This window comes from Orbicella faveolata, unplaced genomic scaffold (assembly GCF_042242905.1).
Source record: "Orbicella faveolata isolate gen_17 unplaced genomic scaffold, um_ofav_v1 contig_25, whole genome shotgun sequence".
In the NCBI taxonomy this organism is placed as follows: Eukaryota; Metazoa; Cnidaria; class Anthozoa; order Scleractinia; family Merulinidae; genus Orbicella; species Orbicella faveolata.
The window spans coordinates 7360001-7378228 of record NW_028301553.1 but is presented as its reverse complement, the minus strand read 5'-3'; the positions used below and the strand labels follow the sequence as shown (position 1 = coordinate 7378228).

At 39.7% G+C, this 18228-nt stretch overlaps 3 protein-coding genes across 3 annotated transcripts; 2 read left to right on the top strand and 1 right to left on the bottom strand.

Annotated features, from left to right (window-relative positions):
* Nucleotides 1-717: 717 nt before the first annotated feature.
* LOC149108783 (uncharacterized) lies at nucleotides 718-11272 on the bottom strand. Its single transcript, XM_089293296.1, has 4 exons — nucleotides 10635-11272; nucleotides 8866-9468; nucleotides 3966-4235; nucleotides 718-3294 (listed from the first exon to the last, which is right to left on the bottom strand). Exons 1-4 carry the CDS (start codon nucleotides 10921-10923, stop codon nucleotides 2399-2401), a joined length of 2058 nt encoding a protein of 685 aa, XP_089149422.1. The 5' UTR covers nucleotides 10924-11272; the 3' UTR covers nucleotides 718-2398.
* Nucleotides 5128-5828, top strand: LOC149108784 (uncharacterized). The gene has a single exon (XM_089293366.1). The coding sequence runs from the start codon at nucleotides 5173-5175 to the stop codon at nucleotides 5653-5655; it is 483 nt and encodes a 160-aa protein (XP_089149492.1). The 5' UTR covers nucleotides 5128-5172; the 3' UTR covers nucleotides 5656-5828.
* A 28-nt stretch (nucleotides 11273-11300) lies between the features above and the next one.
* Nucleotides 11301-16629, top strand: LOC149108782 (uncharacterized). Its single transcript, XM_089293313.1, has 4 exons — nucleotides 11301-11454; nucleotides 13120-13915; nucleotides 14629-14952; nucleotides 15406-16629. Exons 1-4 carry the CDS (start codon nucleotides 11449-11451, stop codon nucleotides 15612-15614), a joined length of 1335 nt encoding a protein of 444 aa, XP_089149439.1. The 5' UTR covers nucleotides 11301-11448; the 3' UTR covers nucleotides 15615-16629.
* The last annotated feature ends 1599 nt before the right edge of the window (nucleotides 16630-18228 follow it).

The window sequence follows — 18228 nt, the reverse complement described above, 5'->3', positions numbered from 1 at the left end:
ATCCTGTGAGGGTTGAACTCTCATATATTATCTACTTTCTTTTTTTTCCGATAAATTTGCAGGACTGCTGGTCACGTGAGTGAAAACGTTCTATAGGAGTCCAAAGAGTGCACGTGACTAAGCAGAGGATTGCAGGGAAAGAGAGAAGAGAGTTGTCTGTTTGACGAACTACAAACCTTAGTCAGCATGCTACGCCGAGATATGCTAAAGAAAAGCAACAACTTCCATAATTAGGAGGGCCAGATAGCTGATAATAAACCAATCGAACAAGTTCGAGTAACGAATAACCTTTCTTTTGCTTTGTTTCTTTAAGCCTCGGAGCCATGATAGAACTTATATATCGAAATTGGCCTGTAAGGCAGAAGTTTAGCTGATAACTGACAAGTGCTAGGATTGTTAACTGATAACCTGTTCTCTTTCGAAGTGTCGTATGTGTTTTCGCATGGCATAGCTGAAAATTATCAAATGACTGTTGGCCGTGACTGCACGAGTTTCCTCTAAGTGTTACTGCCGAATGGGCCGCTTTTTGCTTGTTTTATAGACTACAACAGACCTTTCCCGCATTCCACTTCAGTGCTTTCGAACAATAGTACCAGAGCGACCTTTTCATACATTTGCTGTGTTTCTGTCCACCCTGACCTGGACTCAGCGCTATTGTTTGTTGGAATGCGGGAAAGGTCTATTACAGGGTGCGTTATCCAACCATTGAGGTATATCTTTTCCGGTTTCAAATATATAGTTTTAATTTTTCATGGTTTTCACTCGATCGCTACATGATCGTTGAGCTATGCAAGTCTGTTTCAGCGATAGTTGTCGCGTGGTTTCCATACAATGAAACTTTTTTCATAGTTAGTAACCAGCGTTAATGTAGTACGCTCTTCAATATTCCTATCCAATTAGCACCATTTACAATGAATTTCGCTACGTTGCGATAAATTCATACTTAGCACAATAAGAAACTGTCAAGAAAATCTACATCTTTCTCCTACGGTAAATATATGTTCTATATATTCCCTTGCATGAAGAGCTAAAGAATAAAGTACCAGATCAAGCTGCTCCGATGGCAACTATCTGTGGGAATTATGATCCTCCGCGAATTTGAGCCAAACTTTCAATTTGAGAATAAACAGACGTGGCTATGCTGTGAGCAAAATCCGCGTCACAGGATCTTGTGACCTTGTAGCTGGTTGGCAATTTCTAGACCCTCCTGAGATTTCCAAAACCGGGAGTAATTTATAAATAACTTGAGATCTAAGTATTACCTCAAGATAAGGCCCACATTGGGGATTAACTCCATGACCCTAAATCGTCCCTTGCTAGTAATTATTTCTGCCTGTCGTTTCTTTCAAAGAGGGAAATTTCCCCTCGCGTTCAGTCATTACACAATAACGCTTCAGTATTTAGCTTACTGTAAAGGTTGCAAAGAAACTGAACGAGCTTTCGCTGTAAATAGAAAGTACTTAGCTCTAAAACTCAACGGTTTTTAGCAAATACCAAAAGTAGCGACCCTTTGAAAGAAACATCCACCGAACGTAGGGACCACAAATGTAACAATTAAATTGCTTTTTCTGAAAAACAACAGTGAGGAAAAACCGTTACAACGAGCTGCAAATCGATTATTCTGTTCTGATGTTAATTCATTACAACATTTTCTTTCTTTCTGGTGTCTAAATTGTTGCTTCTTTTACTCTAGACAAAATTTGTTAAGTTTATTATCATATTCTGCACTAACGATAAGCATGTTTTCCTATTTGACTGAAAAATAGTAAAATGGATCTCCTGGTACATGGTGCACGTCTTTGCCTATCCAAAATTAACTACAAACTGATACTAGCGATAGGAAGAGGCTACTAAATCAGAAAGTTGTTTTCGCAAATTCCTTTACCGCTTCCAGCAAATGTACTACTTATAACCTAAGAGACTCAAGCCATAGTTTAATTTACAACTTAAAACTGGTCCAAGACCAAAAACAGAATATTTGAAATATACGCTTTTCGTAACGTTGTGCTTCAAGGGACACAGCCAGCTTACGCACATGCGCACTAGATACCATTTCATAGCTAACTTGCATATCACAGAGACGCGATCCATACTGCTTTTAACCAAATATGATAAAAATAATATCATGGGATGAGCAAAAGCACACTCAAAAGTTTTTCACTAAACGATTGAAAATCAAGGAAAACACTGCGGAGACTGAAGGGGATTTCTAGATGTACTTTGATTTCAGGTTGCGGAGAACTTTTTTCAAAGTAAGAAAACTAGTGTCCAGGTTAGCGCGGTCCCAAAGCTGACTGTGTCCCTTTAACTAAGCGATTGGCTTCCGAAGAAGATTAAAGTAGATCAGAGCAAGCACTTAAACAATTCTTGGTATTATTACAATGCATTGATTTACATTTTAAAGTCCCTGTTTGTTGAAAAAAGTACGTGCTCGACTAATTGTTCCAACTTTTACTACCTGTCGTAAGTTTTCTCTGTCGTCAGAAATGATGTAGAGTAGCCCAGAAGGTGTCGCCCAATATTCTTCTCTCAAAAGCTCAACGATGAACTGAGGTATTTGCCAAGTTCCATGCCTAAAGTGTACGTCGCTTTCTTGAAAAGAAACCTGTCCGTAAAGGATTCTAGTTTTTAACATAAGAGTTTCGTTGTTAGCGATCTGCACTCCTTTGCACCTGGACCTCGAGATTTCAATCAACTTTGGATCAACGGACCATCGAAGTGTGCCATCAGTGCCTTGCACGATTGTTACTCCCGTCACGGGCGTGTCCTGATACTGCTGAGTCAGATTTTGATAAATGTGATCCGGAACCGTAAATGCGGGGTCCCGTAATTGAAGATGTTCTGGCTTATAAGATATTTTTCCATTAAGAAGTAAACTCCTCAGCAAGACAGGCTCCGCACTAACACTTACAGCAGGAGGATGGTATTGCTGAGTTTTCGTCGTGGCTTGTTGCGTTGGCTGCTGCATGTTTGGTACATTGTAGCAAAGCCCTTGTTCCCAGTCTGGAGAATTTCTTTGAAGAGGATCACTTGCCGCTGAACCTGGGGCATCTCTGTTCTTATCTTGGGAAGCTCTCAAAGGATTGGTCTGTGGATTTGGCTGGGGCGTTGGTGACGTCGACATCAGCCACTGGACAAAAACATCGGGCTCTACAGACAGCCTTCCATTTTTCAACCATGCAAAATGGCCCTTTCTCCTTCGAATTACTATCTCCTCAATAGTTCGACTGACGATCTCTTTGTCCTTTTGTGGTAAGGAGAGGTTATCGCAGACCAAAATGATGACTTTTTCAACTATAAAAACAAATGAATTATTTACTGTTGTCATTTAAAGAAATCTTTATGGACTTAGTTCAGAGCTATAGTAAAATTAGTATAGGTAATCGCATGAATGCGAGTGCAAGTTAAGGATTTACACTACAAGTGATCTTTAAAAATTATCCTAAAATTGCAAGAGCCCTTTCAGTACGCGTAAAGAGAAAGCTAACGGTTATTTTATGAATTGGGCTTACTGAGCACACTACCCATGACAAACGTTATGGGCTATGATAATATACATGAAAAAATTACTTGATTCTGATTGGCTGAGAGCAGTGCAGTTTAAGTGTAATACCAGTGCAAAAAGTGTAACACCAGTGCAAATTACACAAAGATTGTAGTTCTGGATTATGATTGGCTGAAAGACAATAGGTAATCTTCCAAGCCAGTGATATCATGTCAAATGATGACGAAAATTTTGTGCGGAAACTTTCAAAAAAGTTTTCTTGAATGAGAAAAAATGGCTTCAAGAAAGATCTCCCGGCACTTCCTCCGCGCGATTTTTTTTCATGTTTATATTATTAATAAGTGATCATACGATTTTTCGTTCAATTTGGAATTAATTTGCCCTTGTGAGTATGATTACCTATACAAACAAGCTGTAACACTCTCATGCTTTTCTGGGAATGATCTCTAATCTCAATTACCAACTCTATTCGCCGCTGTTTCCAGAAGTTCTCGGTATTCTTTTTTAAGTTGAGGTAGGTTTTCGCAAGCATCTTTGACTGTTTTGTCATCCACCACCAGTACACAGAACTTGAGATGGGCTTCCGTCAAATATTGCTTGATATTATCCGGCGAATTGTTGTCAACTGGAGGATTTGCCGAAAGATTCAGTGTCGGAGCAATGTCTTGAAGAACTTGCTTCACGGCGCGCAGGGAATCCTCTGACACATTACAGCAAAGAATTGCCAAGTCTAAAGAACAAAAAAAATGGCAACAGTTTTTAGTTAATAAAAATAAACGGTAAAAGTTTGCGACGTTTCGACCGCTCTTCGGTCATTATCAAGCAAGATGTAAGAAGTAAAATTTGCATAGATATATATAGCTACAAAGAGGTAAGAATGTGTGAAAATTATTAATGAAGTAAAAATATGTAAAAAGTATGTAAAAGAATTAACAAAGTAGTGCTTAAAACAATAAAAAACATGTAAAACTAATTAATAAAAAAAAAGATTGTTTAAAAACTTTCGCACGAATAGAGTCAGATTGTACATTGAGACTTGGTCTCAGTTCGTGAATAAAAAACATTTCGAAAATAAGACAGTCAAACTTGGTTGTACATTTCTTTGAAATCGAAAAGTTATTAGTAAGATCTTTAGGGGCCAAAGAATGTTCCTCGCGAAAATGTTTTCCAATTGATGACGATGGGTTTTTGTGCTCATCGACGCGTTGGTGCAAGTGCCGGCGCGTAAAACCAACATAACCTGCATCGCACAGGTCACATTTAAAATGGTACACAAGGGACTGTTGGTTAACGACTGGCGGCTTGAGTTCACGTGATTTCAGGTCTCGCTCAATCTTGTGGCTGATGAAAACAGGTTGGATGGTGGTGTTTGTTTTCGTGCTAAGATCTTTCAGTTGCGTGCGAAGAAAATCAGCTGAAGCTTGGTCTTTGAATGGTAGGGCAATCCGAACGGGCTCTGGACTGTTGTTGTCAGTCGGTGAAGGAACAGGTTGCTCAGAAACTTTGATGGCAATGAAGCGTGTTATGGTTGAATTAATTAAGTCATCTGGGTATTCAAGACGGGATAACAACAACTTGAGACGATCGCATTCTTCGGAGAAGTAGGTCCAGTTAGAAGAAAGTCGAAACGAAAGGGATCAAAGGATCTGGTGTTGTTGTTATGGACAATGACGAATACTCCAGAGCCCGTTCGGATTGTCCTACCATTCAAAGACCAAGCTTCAGCTGATTTTCTTCGCACGCAACTGAAAGATCTTAGCACGAAAACAAACATCACCATCCAACCTGTTTTCATCAGCCACAAGATTGAGCGAGACCTGAAATCACGTGAACTCAAGCCGCCAGTCGTTAACCAACAGTCCCTTGTGTACCATTTTAAATGTGACCTGTGCGATGCAGGTTATGTTGGTTTTACGCGCCGGCACTTGCACCAACGCGTCGATGAGCACAAAAACCCATCGTCATCAATTGGAAAACATTTTCGCGAGGAACATTCTTTGGCCCCTAAAGATCTTACTAATAACTTTTCGATTTTAAAGAAATGTACAACCAAGTTTGACTGTCTTATTTTCGAAATGTTTTTTATTCACGAACTGAGACCAAGTCTCAATGTACAATTTGACTCTATTCGTGCGAAAGTTTTTAAATAATCTTTTTTTTTTTATTAATTAATTTTACATGTTTTTTATTGTTTTAAGCACTACTTTGTTAATTCTTTTACATACTTTTTACATATTTTTACTTCATTAATACCCGGCGTGATCAATCGATGAAACCGATAATCGATAACAATCGATGGCAATCGATATCAATTGATAACAATTAATCGATTGATATCGGAAATTGATGACCAATCGATGGCCAAAAATTTGTGTTTTTTAATTGCCATCGATTGTCATCGATTGTCATCGATTACCATATCTTTTGGGGAGGTAAAAAAATGATTTGACAGGTGAAATATGGTGACATGTAATTGTGAAGATCATCGTTACCATCAACAACAGTAACAATAACTTTATTGATCTCTCTAAATGCGGGTATAATGCAAGAAAATTAACATTGTTAACACAAACTAAACTGGGATGAAAATGTTCGTACTCTTTCAAGTTACAACAGAAACCTACGGTTTAAAGTTTTCTGGTTACTGGCAGTCCATGGGAAGAAAATGCTCATTGCCATCGTACAAAAATGAAACAAGATTAATACTTGCGAACATGAAGCTTGCAAATAACAATCTCAAGACGCGAGTCAGAAAAAGTAAGAAATAGACTGACCCTACCAGACACATTATGGCCCGTACTGACGTGACTACATAAAGATAGGTTAAAATATCAAGATACAAGCCAAGTATTTCTAGTAAGAACAACAGGTGAAGCAACAAATAATAAAACCTTTTCCATTTTTCGTCATCATAGTACGGACACCATCCGAACTTGTGATTATCGATTGGTCATCGATTGGCCGATAGCAATCGATAACAATTAACTAATTGTTATCGATTGATATTGATTGATCGATTGGTTTCCGACGATCGATTGTCGTCGATTGATCACGCCGGGATTAATAGGGAGCTTACGAATCGACGACTTTCGGACGACGGCGCCGTTGGGTCACCTTATAGTCTCGCGTCGTCGTCCTGTAGAAATTTGAATTTACGATTCGCAGTAAAGACGACGACGTTTATGCGCGACCGGCAAATTTTTATTGTCTCAGGAGCTCGAGAAAAAAAATACTCAAGACAGACCAACAAAATGTGCTAGCATGGCAGAAAAGAAAGCGCAGCTGTACGTCGAGAAAAATTTGGGTTCTAAAAGATTAGGCTGGCTATAAGACCACTCAAAACAACAGACGAAAAAATCGCCTAGCTCTCTAGTTGAGCTATCTAGTCCTTGTTTCTAACTGTCGACACGAATGCTAAAACCTTTTAGTCCTTTCAAATTCATTGTACACCAAAAAATGTCTTATATTTCAGTAAAGCGTGATTAAAATGAAAGATTTTTCATACAGCAATTTGCTTTTCATTCACACCGTGTCGTGCTTTGACCGCTTTCAGTGTTGGTTGAACTCATAACGTTCGCCATGGCACTGTAGAAGGTCGTTTCTTGAACGAAAACAGGCAAATAAAATTAAAATCAAACATCAAGGACATGCCCCTAATGTGATACTTAAATTATCTGGCAAAAATACCCGAAGTATCGAGGGAAAACTTTGAAAACTAATCTCACGGCCTCCTGTTTCCAAGACGCCGGCAAATCGCTCTCACCAACGTCGTCGACTTTGGCGCGAAGCTGGGAAGTGCTCAGAAACGCATGCGCAGTGAGCATGTCACGCAATCTAACGGCGGCGTCGTGCAAAAGTCGTCGATTCGTAAGCTCCCTAATAATTTTCACACATTCTTACCTCTTTGTAGCTATATATGTCTATGCAAATTTCACTTCTTACATCTTGCTTGATAATGACCGAAGAGCGGTCGAAACGTCGCAAACTTTTACCGTTTATTTTTATTGTCAAATGTTTTAAAAAACCCTTACTGATAAGTTTTTAGTTACACTCTTCAAAATAAAGTCCTCTGAGAGAGAGATTTTTATGCTTAAGCATGTAGTTTTCGCCAAGAGAGTGCAAAACAGAGAAATTCCAGTCACCATTCTTTTTAGCTCAACGAGTTTTGCACTTTAAAAACTGAGAAAGGAGAGAGACTAATAAGAGAAACTAATAAAGTAATTTTCACTCTCAGGTAACATCAGTTGCAGTTAAATTGTAAACTTGATGCAATACAACACAATACAATACCATGCATGAACCTGGAGACAAAGAAACCAGCCATTGTTTATTGCTTGGGTGGGTGGTACGAGGATTCACTCGATCTTGGGATAAGTGAAAGGGAGCGGGGGCACTCGGGACGAAAGGAAAGCGGGACGAGTTAAAGATACTGTACATAAATTTCTTGGCGAGGATGCTCCAGGATCCATAGTTTTTATCATTCCCCCGCTGTTCAAAGGGCGGTTAAAGGACTTAAAGTAATACTGTATTAAGACTATCCGCTGAGAAAACTAACGAGTTATTTGTATCGTCGCAGCAGGCGTAACGGACTTTAAATAAACTCCTCAAGTAGTTAAGGCCTGGGTCAAAGACTTTTACCGGCAAAAATAATTTATTAGTTATATTTCTGAAGACATAAATGACAATGAAACCAAATTTAGCACAACGTCCTGAACATTCTAAAGTAGAATTGGTACTTCTGACAGGTCACATGACATGTCACCTGACGTTTAGCGGAAAGTAGTCATTATTTGAGGAATTGGTGGTGGTTTTTACTAATATCATCTAATAAAAACGCTTTTAGATGCAGGTCACTTATTCCTACCCTCTCACGTTTGGAATGACCGTCTCTCTTTTCTCAGAAAAATTTTATAGGGTCAAAGGCCATTTTTTCAACAATTGTCATTTTTCAAAATTTGAGTCAGGAGTCATCAAGCACGTCTCTTTTTTAGAACATGAGAAAAATGTAGAAAACACGAGCCACAGGCGAGTATTTTCAATGACAGTATAATATTACATTGTTGACCGAGACGCAGTTTGGCCTTTGGTAAAAAGATAATGATTCTTTGCGGGCCGAGTGTATGTTAAGATCAATAGACTAAATAGGCATGCGGGAATTTTTCAGAGCACGAAAACTGAAGAGCATATTACGAAGGTTTACCAAAATACAAAATACAAATTAATTTCGGGAAAGAAAAGATAAGATATGATAGTAAATACTACTACATAAATATTGCAATTACTACAACCACTACTGCATAAATATTGCAATCCAACTTTGTTTTGAGATAATAGTCATAAATAATAAACATCTCTCTAACCTTCAGTCTTCGTAGGCAAGGGTCTTTGCTCGCGGTGAACACCGAGGTTGCGTAGGGAGCGGTCATCTCTTCTTTGTTCAGAATCTCTGGAGCCACTGTATAAGCTGTCGTTTCCTCTTTGATCACCACTGCTAGGATGACTGAATTTGTTATCGTCTTCTCTTGGTTTAGAGTCGTTGGAACGATCGGAAGAGCTGTGCTCCCTGGTTTGGCCATCACTGTAGGAGCGACTGGAAGCGAAGTCCTGTCGTCTTTGTTCAGCACTGGAAGAGTTGCTGCTTCCAATACCTTCTATTCTTCTTTGTTCATCCATGGACTGATGTTTCCGCGAAAGGGTTCTCTCGGTCGTTGTTGGTTTCGGCTGATATTCAAATTTTTGTCTGGCTTCCTTGCTTGTAGTAAAGTAATACCGCAGCGCTTCTTCATGGATCTCTCGGTGTTTTTTGTTCCAAGAAAAGATGAAGCTCTTCCTTCCATCTAAAAATTCTTCGCTAAACTGTGAGCTTATCTTCCTCCTGGCCCATCGTGAAATAACGACTCGGTCTTCCTCGTCTTCACTCTCGTAGTTGTCATCCCCTCCGATGATGATGACGACTTTCCCTTCTACGGAGGAAAACAAAATCACAAATTCCAGTTCTCAATCGAAAATAGAAAAACAAACCGCGCCATTTTTGCGGGTTCAATTTTTCCACTAATCTTGCGACGTCGACATTCAACCAACACTTTCATGCTTAGGAACTGGTATATTTCTTCGCCCTAGATCCGACTTTGAATTATGTCTGCCGCACTATACTAGATAAATATGTGCATTCTGCAAGTTTGCTTTTCCTCTTACATTCTCCTAAAAATGTCAACAAGCTTATACCGTCCGAGCAAACTCAAAATACCGTGCGCTTAGAGAGAGTCGCTTTACTAACTTATATTCAGTCTATCATATTATTATAAAGCTGACATTATCTTAATACGCTGTTAGTACACTGAGGTACTCGGGCACTAAATGGTTCTTGGGTACTTGGAGTATACCCAGTCACGGTCTGAGCACAGCACTTTTTTGTTCAGGTTCCCAGGCGCCTCAGGCACCAAGTGTAAACACAGCCTAATGAGGCATGTATCTATATCTGGCAACTTCTGCCACAAGCAAAACGCCAACGGATCTTGTTTGGCCACTGGAGTTGCAATGAATAGTTTCACAACCCACAAAGCCCCGCGGATGGGGGACCTGGATGTTACAATTCGATGTTCAATTGCACAAGTTGTCTCCCAATTTTGATGCCAAGGTGAAAGAAACATTGCCTAATTTTAACACAGCCTCAGAAGGGCAAAATAAGTCTTTGCAAGTTTTGCGAGAACTAAATGTCGACTCCATTTCAGCCAGCTTGATCCAGCATTTGGCGTGAGAATTGTGACAAAGAGTCGCAGGATGAGATATTTAAACAAACATAACGTTAAGCAATTTTCTGTCTCAGCAAAATGGCAAAAACGTGCTTAGTAGAAACATTTTTCAGCATTGTTAAGCAAGAGATTTATGGGAATGATTATTTTCACTTTCGATCGATTCCCTTAAGGGCAAAAATATGATCGAGCCATACTTTGGCCATAAAATTTTCAAGTAATTTCGATAACATCAAGGCTAAAAGTATAGAAAACTTGATTACATGAAAAGCTATGTACCTTGTACAAAGTGCTGCTAATTTTTTAACGTTTGAGTTATTAATAGTAGTAGAGAAGGGAAATCTACCAAGTAAAAGTACTTCCGCTTCACTACTCACCCGTTTTTTTCAGTAGAGCTCTGTAGATCTTTGCGTAGCCGATTCCAGCGTTGTCTTCGTTGATCGACAGGCGAGATTCGTGAGCATGGACTACAAAAAAGGCCATGTCCATCTTTAGTTTAGGAATGGTGTCGAGGGTCATCTCAGACATCTGAGCAATCGAGAAATAGTGTTTCTCCACCGAGTCGAAGCCGAGTTTCGCTTTCATTGCTGCTAACAGATCTTCGACGGCGTCTAGTTTGTAGGTACGGTCACAGTTGAAAAGATGCAGCTTTCGTGGCTGTGACATCGTTTCCGCTTGTTAAAGAAATCTTTACGTCCTTTACGTAGCTTGAAACGCAGCTTTCGCTCGCAACTTTGAAGAACTGAATTCAAAATGTAACAGTGCTTTCCTTGAATCGACGAGTGATCAACTGCGCAATAATTCCGAGAAAGCCTGTCACTCCTGTTCAATTAACCCATCTGCTGAAACTCACGCAATGCTGATGTTATCACGCAACATGAAGACACGATACTAAAACTCAAGCATTTAATACTCCTGATGCAATCGGAACGTTTTCGAGCGAAATAGGAAAAAGATAAACCCCAAACTGCACTACAGATGAATTAATTCGTCTTTGCATCGTACACGGGCTATCACTTTTGTATAGATCACGTGTGGTGCGATTCCCGGAAAACATGGGATCGAGGGGAAAATTCGCAACTGGCACCATACAAAGGTTTATTTTCATCAGTTAACGTCACATCTTTAGAACAGAACGCCGAGACATCCACTTCTGCTGTGAAGAGGACGAAGTCTGTCTAAATCTTCAACATGGGGGTAAGTAGGCCATAAACTTGCCAGATTTTACAATTTTTTGCCGAATAGTTGTTCAGCTATTTTTGAAATGTATTTATTTGGCCGGATTTTGTTGTAATAGGTTTGCTTCTTACTCGTCTATTTCATTTGTAAAGCACAATTTAAGGCTCTTGTCTGGGTGTTTTGGCATCAATGATGGAAAGCCTTACGTTAGAAGTATTTTGTTCAATGCATGGAAATCGTTCTGTCCGTGTGTCAAACAGTTATTTGAACTCAGTGAGACACAGCTCCCGTCTTCTCGCTTCCCAGAAACCGAAACGCGTGGCATCCATGCTGGTTGCAAAATTTTCGGTTTCTTCCAAAAAACCTATCCATTTTAAAATTAGCGACAATTACAAGATACGAAAATTGAAAACAAGTAACCAAATTCTTTTCTCGTTAGCGAGGAAACTTTGTGCACGTTCCATTTTCGCGTTTCTTTCACTTCCGGTGACTTCCGGGTAGATCACAAGTTCTACTTTCACTTTCTTACGTAACAAGCTATTGAATCCATCTTGAACACCAAAAAACGCAAAGATACGCCGCTTTAAGTGGACAAAGAAACTTGCACGTTAAAATGTCACCATGTTACGTTTGTTAGTACATTGTTTGTCCTTCTGAAAGATAACCATTGCAATAACCTGCGTGCCTTCGTTGATATGGAACTGGCCATAACAGTGCAAATGAGGAATTTTTACCTTGTTTCTGAAATGTTCTGCTTGTATTTATATTGCAGTATCATATGTAGTGCCAATCCAAGCACATTTAAGAAAACGCTGATTTTTTTCCATGCGTCGTCACTAAGATCTTTGAAAATACTTTCGCTAATCATGTTGCGTGACTTGTTGTGAGGGATAAAAATTATGATTTAGCGGGGACGGAGTGGGTGAGAAAAATGAAATTCTAGGGTGGAGTGAGAACGGGTTTGATAATACTGGTTGACAGGGTGATAAGACTGACAGGGCGATAAAAAGGGACACATCATGATATCACTATATCTATATCATGACAGAAGTGTACCGGCCAGTTCAACTGAATAAAATTCAATTTGAGGCCAACAGTCTCAATGTACTCTTTCAATGAGTATGGAAAGAATAGCTATTTACCTATCAAATCATTTATTTACCAAATAACATATGTAAGATGTGATAATAATAATAATAATAATAATAATAATAATAATAATAATAATAACAATAATAACAATAACAATAACAATAACAATAACTGCCAAAAACAATAACGGTTTTATTAGCAAATCCAAATAAAAATTGGTTCTTCTTTGCTAATATAAAAGCCTAACAGACAAAAATACAACTCACTGTAAAAGGACGAAAAAAAATTGAAAATTATACGTGCTAAAAGATTTAAAAAGAATTAAAAACTGAAAATTATTTAAGAAGCCTTTCTTCAGCTGTTCCTTTAAAATATGTTTTATTAAAGGCTTAAAGAAAAGAAATCCTCTCATCCCGTCCCTCTCCTTTTTGGAGCTCAAGAAAATCCAGCTTTACACCCCACCCCCTTTGTAACAACAAGAAAGGACCTACCTTTGAAAGCCCCACTTACTGGTCAGAAGCAAAATGAGGGTCCGCCTTCACTCTGCAAGAAAGGGCCTATCTGATACTCAATTTTGTGCTATTTTTCTAGAGTGGTGGTTCCAGTCATGAGACTCAGTACACGTACGTGGATAACACAGAGAGGGATCGACGAGAAGCGGAAGAGAAGGAGAAACGACGGCTGCAGAATGAACGAAAAAAACGCGAGATTGAAGAAAAAATGCGTATAGAACGAGAAAGACATGAAGAAGAAGCGAGGCAACGCGAACAATATAAACAACAGCTGCAGAGGGAGATGGCAGAAGAAGAGGCTAGAAGGAAAGAAGAAGAGCAAAAACGTCTACAGCTGGAGGCAGAGCTGTGTCGACGTCGGGATGAATTGTTCAATTACAACTTTGGTAACAAAACCAGGCTTGATAATTTCCTGGGACTGCAAATTGAAGATGTAACCCAGCTCAGGATCGGTGTGTTCGGCCCCACGGGATCAGGTAAGAGCTGCTTCATCAACACGTGTGAACGAACGGTGAGGCAAACAGAAAAGGGAACTGCTCCGGATAGCACCACAGGACAGGAAGGAACCATAACCCTCCAAGACTACCTGCCAGAGATGTTCTTCCGCTTGGTCGACACCAGGGGTTTCTTCAACTACAATGCTAACGAGGTGGCTGAGTTCGAGAATATCCTGACCGGAAAAATCCAGCCTGGCGATAATATCGTTCGTCCTAAGGAAGGCGAAGTCAGCGCTGAACAGGAAATGCATCAGAGAACAGAATTTGGACAAAGAATGCACGGGATCATCATTGTGGTAAAGGCTAACGATCCACGGCTGGGAGAGGGGGCTCTGAGAGATTACTTGAAACCGGTCCGAGATATGCTGCGGAAAACTGGTAACGTTTTAATTTTGTTTTTCGCCTTTCCTTCTATGACATTATCATCGTGGTTAACCAGCCAATGGCAGATCTAGGGTAGGCTTTATGCTCGGCTTAAAAAGATAGGGGGTCTAAAAGGTGAACCCCCCTCTCCCCTCCTCTTTTGCCTGAGAAAGAAAGCCGTCTACCTTATGAATTTGTTTTTCTCAAAAAAAATATTACCAATTGCGCATATAGTTTTGATGCATCGCAAGATTGATCAACAGCAAGGAAGGGTTTCTTATTATTCGATTTTCCGACATCATTCGTTGCAAAGCTATATTAGGAATCAAAAGAACAGGGTATAGCTAAAGAACAGTGCAAAGCCTAACCTAACATTAGGGATCAAAAGAACAGGGTAAGGCAAAGGAAGAGTGCAAAACCTAACTTCTTTTAGGAATCAAAAGAACAGAGTAAAGCTAAAGAACAGTGCAAAGCCAAAACTATAATAGGGTTCAAAAGAACAAGGTAAAGCAAAGGAAGAGTGCCCACGCTTTTCCAGATGTTAATACTGATAATCAGGAATCGAATTTACACTGATCACTGTCAGGCAAAATCCTTGGGAGCAAACACGACACGTCACGGAACCAACCAAGAGATAGGGACTGGACGTGGGAAGGGAATGAGAAAAACTTTCTTTCTTCTTTCGTCTACCCATTTTTATCTTTTTGTTTGTTTTCGTTTTTCAACAGGAATTGCACCCATCACTGTTGTTACTCACCGTGACAAACTGAAGAATGAGGAAGAATGTAAAGACGCCCTCGACGAGGCATCAGCCGCCACCGGAAGTTCTACCAGTCACACATTCTTCGTGTGGAACTACACCAAAGAGAACAAGGAACGTAACCCGGAAATAGAAAAAATGGCATTCGACATCCTGCACTATGCGCTGATGACTGCTGAACGAGCAGTGAAGATCATGAAACAAAAAGAGAAGAACAAACAAGAAGATGAAATGATGAAAGCTTTGGAGGGAGTCACCGTCAGTGGACAAGTGGCCCCCGACTCTGCAGACGGTAATTTGTGTGTCTGTGTTTTATTTTTCATAATTAACTAAACACAACTATTGTTTGTCCCCACTGCCCATTTCATTCATTTTTTTAGTTTGTTCAAGGCCTCTTCTCGTGGGCCGGGACGATTTTATCTTCTGTTCATGAGCGCCTTTTTTTGGCTTAAAAAAAACACCCAATAAACTCAACAATCACGTGCAGCGTGCTCCAGCTATCCAATCAGAGTGAACATGCTTTTTCATTGAGACAATCATTGGCAAGAAAGCGCCCCGACCAATCAGAGGCGAGAAGCGCTGACTAATCGCGCGTTTTCCCGCGCTTGGCACCGGTTGAATATTTTAATTTAGTTTCGGTGGAGATTCGTTCATAGCGCTTTTGCGTTTGTTGCTACAGCGTTTCAAAAGCAAAAAAAGAATTATAAGTTAAACATCACCTGTGCTTTTTACTTGTCGTTTTCAGCTTCGGTGGAGGTGTTCCTTCGTTTTCTCCAGAAGGAATACCAATGGTCCACGAACAGTGTGAAGACAATCTCGAGTCAGCTCGCTAAGGATGACATAACAAGTGTAAGGTTGCTCTCCATGTGCTGGAAAGAGGCTCAAGAGCGCTTTCCCATTGGAATGAGGAAGATGATCGATAAAGAACTCAGGAAGCGAGACATGATCTGCTGATCAAGGCAAGGACAACAAAGGCACAGGTCATGCAAAAATGTTGAGGCACAGGTCGCCCAAGTTGACATCATATAGAACAAATGATTAACGTTAGATTTAACGTATTTGTTGTTCTAAATATAAAACGTCATTAGTCTTTTAAGTTACTATGTTATTGAACGTAATCAAAGTGTATAATCTGCGAGTTAAAAGGTTTGCAAACTTAACCAGGTTAGCTGAATGGGGAGAAATTAAAAACGACTAAAATTATAAAGCGTAGAGAATCTGTTTAATTGACAGTTCGGCATTAAGTAAAAAGTAGGGTTCTAAAGTTAACATGTAGCAGCTAAGTTGCTAAACTGTGATCAGGCGGATTTTTCGCCGGTTTCCATTTCTCGCTATCTTTGACAGGGCTGCCATTGATCAGGAAATGGTCTGGGAATTTTATTTTAAGTCAGGGAAAATTGGCATTTTGAACAAAAGTCAGGGAAAATTGAATTAAGTAAACACGGCTGATTTAATACCATGGGGGGGGGGGGGGGGGGGAAGGCTGAAGGAAATATTGGAGATCTGAAAATGTGTTTCCTTAATCAGTGAAGAAGGATAATTTGTTGAAAAACTTATCAGTGTGAAATAATTGGCTGCAAAGGACGAGAGGAGACTAGAAGCCGCTACGATATCTGACATTTTGCATTTATTTTGGTCAAGGAAATTTAATTTTTATGGGGGGAAAAGTCAGGGAATTTTGAAAAGTGATGTCTATGGCAACCATGTTTAAGAGAACCATGAGAGCGCGGAAATATTTGCCTGATTACTGGTTATTTAGTAGTTCTTATTTACTGCCGTTATTTGAATCATCGCACAACGTTAAAAAAAATGGTATTTATTAACAAACCATTGCACCATATTCTGCTAAGAAAGACTTTCCTTTTTCTTGATTTGTAAGATGCCACGTGTAATGATTTAAGTAGTTGACCACAGTATGTAGTACAGTATAAACAAACTGAAATGATTAAAGTTTTTGATCTGTTTGCCATTTCCTCATTTCCAAATCATTTACTCGCCTGCAGTGCATGCGTATTTACTTCCAGCGCTAAATGTTTGTCCGCCGTCTTGAATTTTTGAAGGAGAAGAAGGTTAGGAAGAGAAAGAAATTTCTACCAAGGGGGTGGTCGATAGGCAGGAAGAATGATGGTGGAGGACCCACCCTAAAATCAAACATAAACGATTCCGTGCTCATGAAGGTAACTCCTGTAACTCGCGCTCCCTAATTAGATAACTAAACTGCCGGCTACCACTTACTGAATTAAAGACACGAGTCAAGTACAGCAGATTACAGCCTACACTGCCGGATGGAAACGCTTAAGCTTTGTCTTTGAGAAAATATAAATGAACAAACATTGCGATGGAGGGTTATCCCTAAGACGTCTGATTGTTTTTATAGTATTTAGGCACTCTGAACTTTAATTTCAGCATTTTCCGTCAGTTAATTTGAGTGCCGCTCATATGCAGCCAAAATCTATTGCAGTAGGTTTGTAATGATCCCTCCTTAGCATTTGTAGAGCCTCTTACTCTGAGGAGAGCAGGCAGAGGTTCTCTTTCGCCCATCTGGATCAACCTCCATCCCTGTAGCAAATTATGATTTGCTCCACTGACAATATTAGTGACCCATTTACTGTTGAGAGAGGCCCGGGGGCCCTCCCCTGGAGACAGGTACTATGAGAGAAGTGTCTTTGCAAGCGTAAATTAAGGGGATAGATGATCTCCTGCAACAGCCGCAATGGAAAACATGGGATCGAGGGAAAATTCCCATCTCACACCACATGAAGATTTATGTTAATCATTTAAGGGTGTATCGAAAACACAGACCTCGAAAACACAGATCACAGACCGCAGACCTCGATAACACAGACCTTGAAAATGTTGTATGTGTACTAATTGACAGGTTTCGTTTTTTTATATACTTTGTGAGAAAACGAAAATTTAAAAGAGTCCAAAACTACATCGGGACCGGTTCAAGTTTATTCATAAATTGAGTTTACCCGAAATTTCCAAGATGGCGGACGCGTTGAGGATTTTCGACTCTCTTCTCCTTTGATTGTAAGTGCAGGTTTCGTTTGCGGAAAATGGAGCACACAATAAGTTGGAATATCATCAAGTAAGGTATTCATACCCATTAGAAAATTAAGCAATGAAAGTAACGAAGAAATGCTGGCAAATGAACACGCTCCCGAGCATCCATCCATCCACCGGAAGTCACACAAGTGGTTAGGATGAAGTTTCGCGACGAAAAACATCGCAATTAAATTAGTTCATAACCGACTACAATCACTCAACGAAAACTATCACCACCCTCTGAAGAATCAAGAGAAATAATGATTGATATTTTTTTAAACATTGGGAATATACTGTAGGCTCCTTTTCAAGGAAGCTCGATGGCTGTGTTGTTCACCATTACAAGACCATTTTTTGGAACGGGTTAAACGTCTTAAGAAAGTGTTGATTAAATGAGATTGAGTTACTTAAGAATTCGTTGTCTTTTTGACAACTTCGTGTATCAAGAAGAAAGTTATCCAAACATGCACATGTTGGCGAGAGACCGGAACAACAATGCAAAAATCGACTTCCGGTTGAT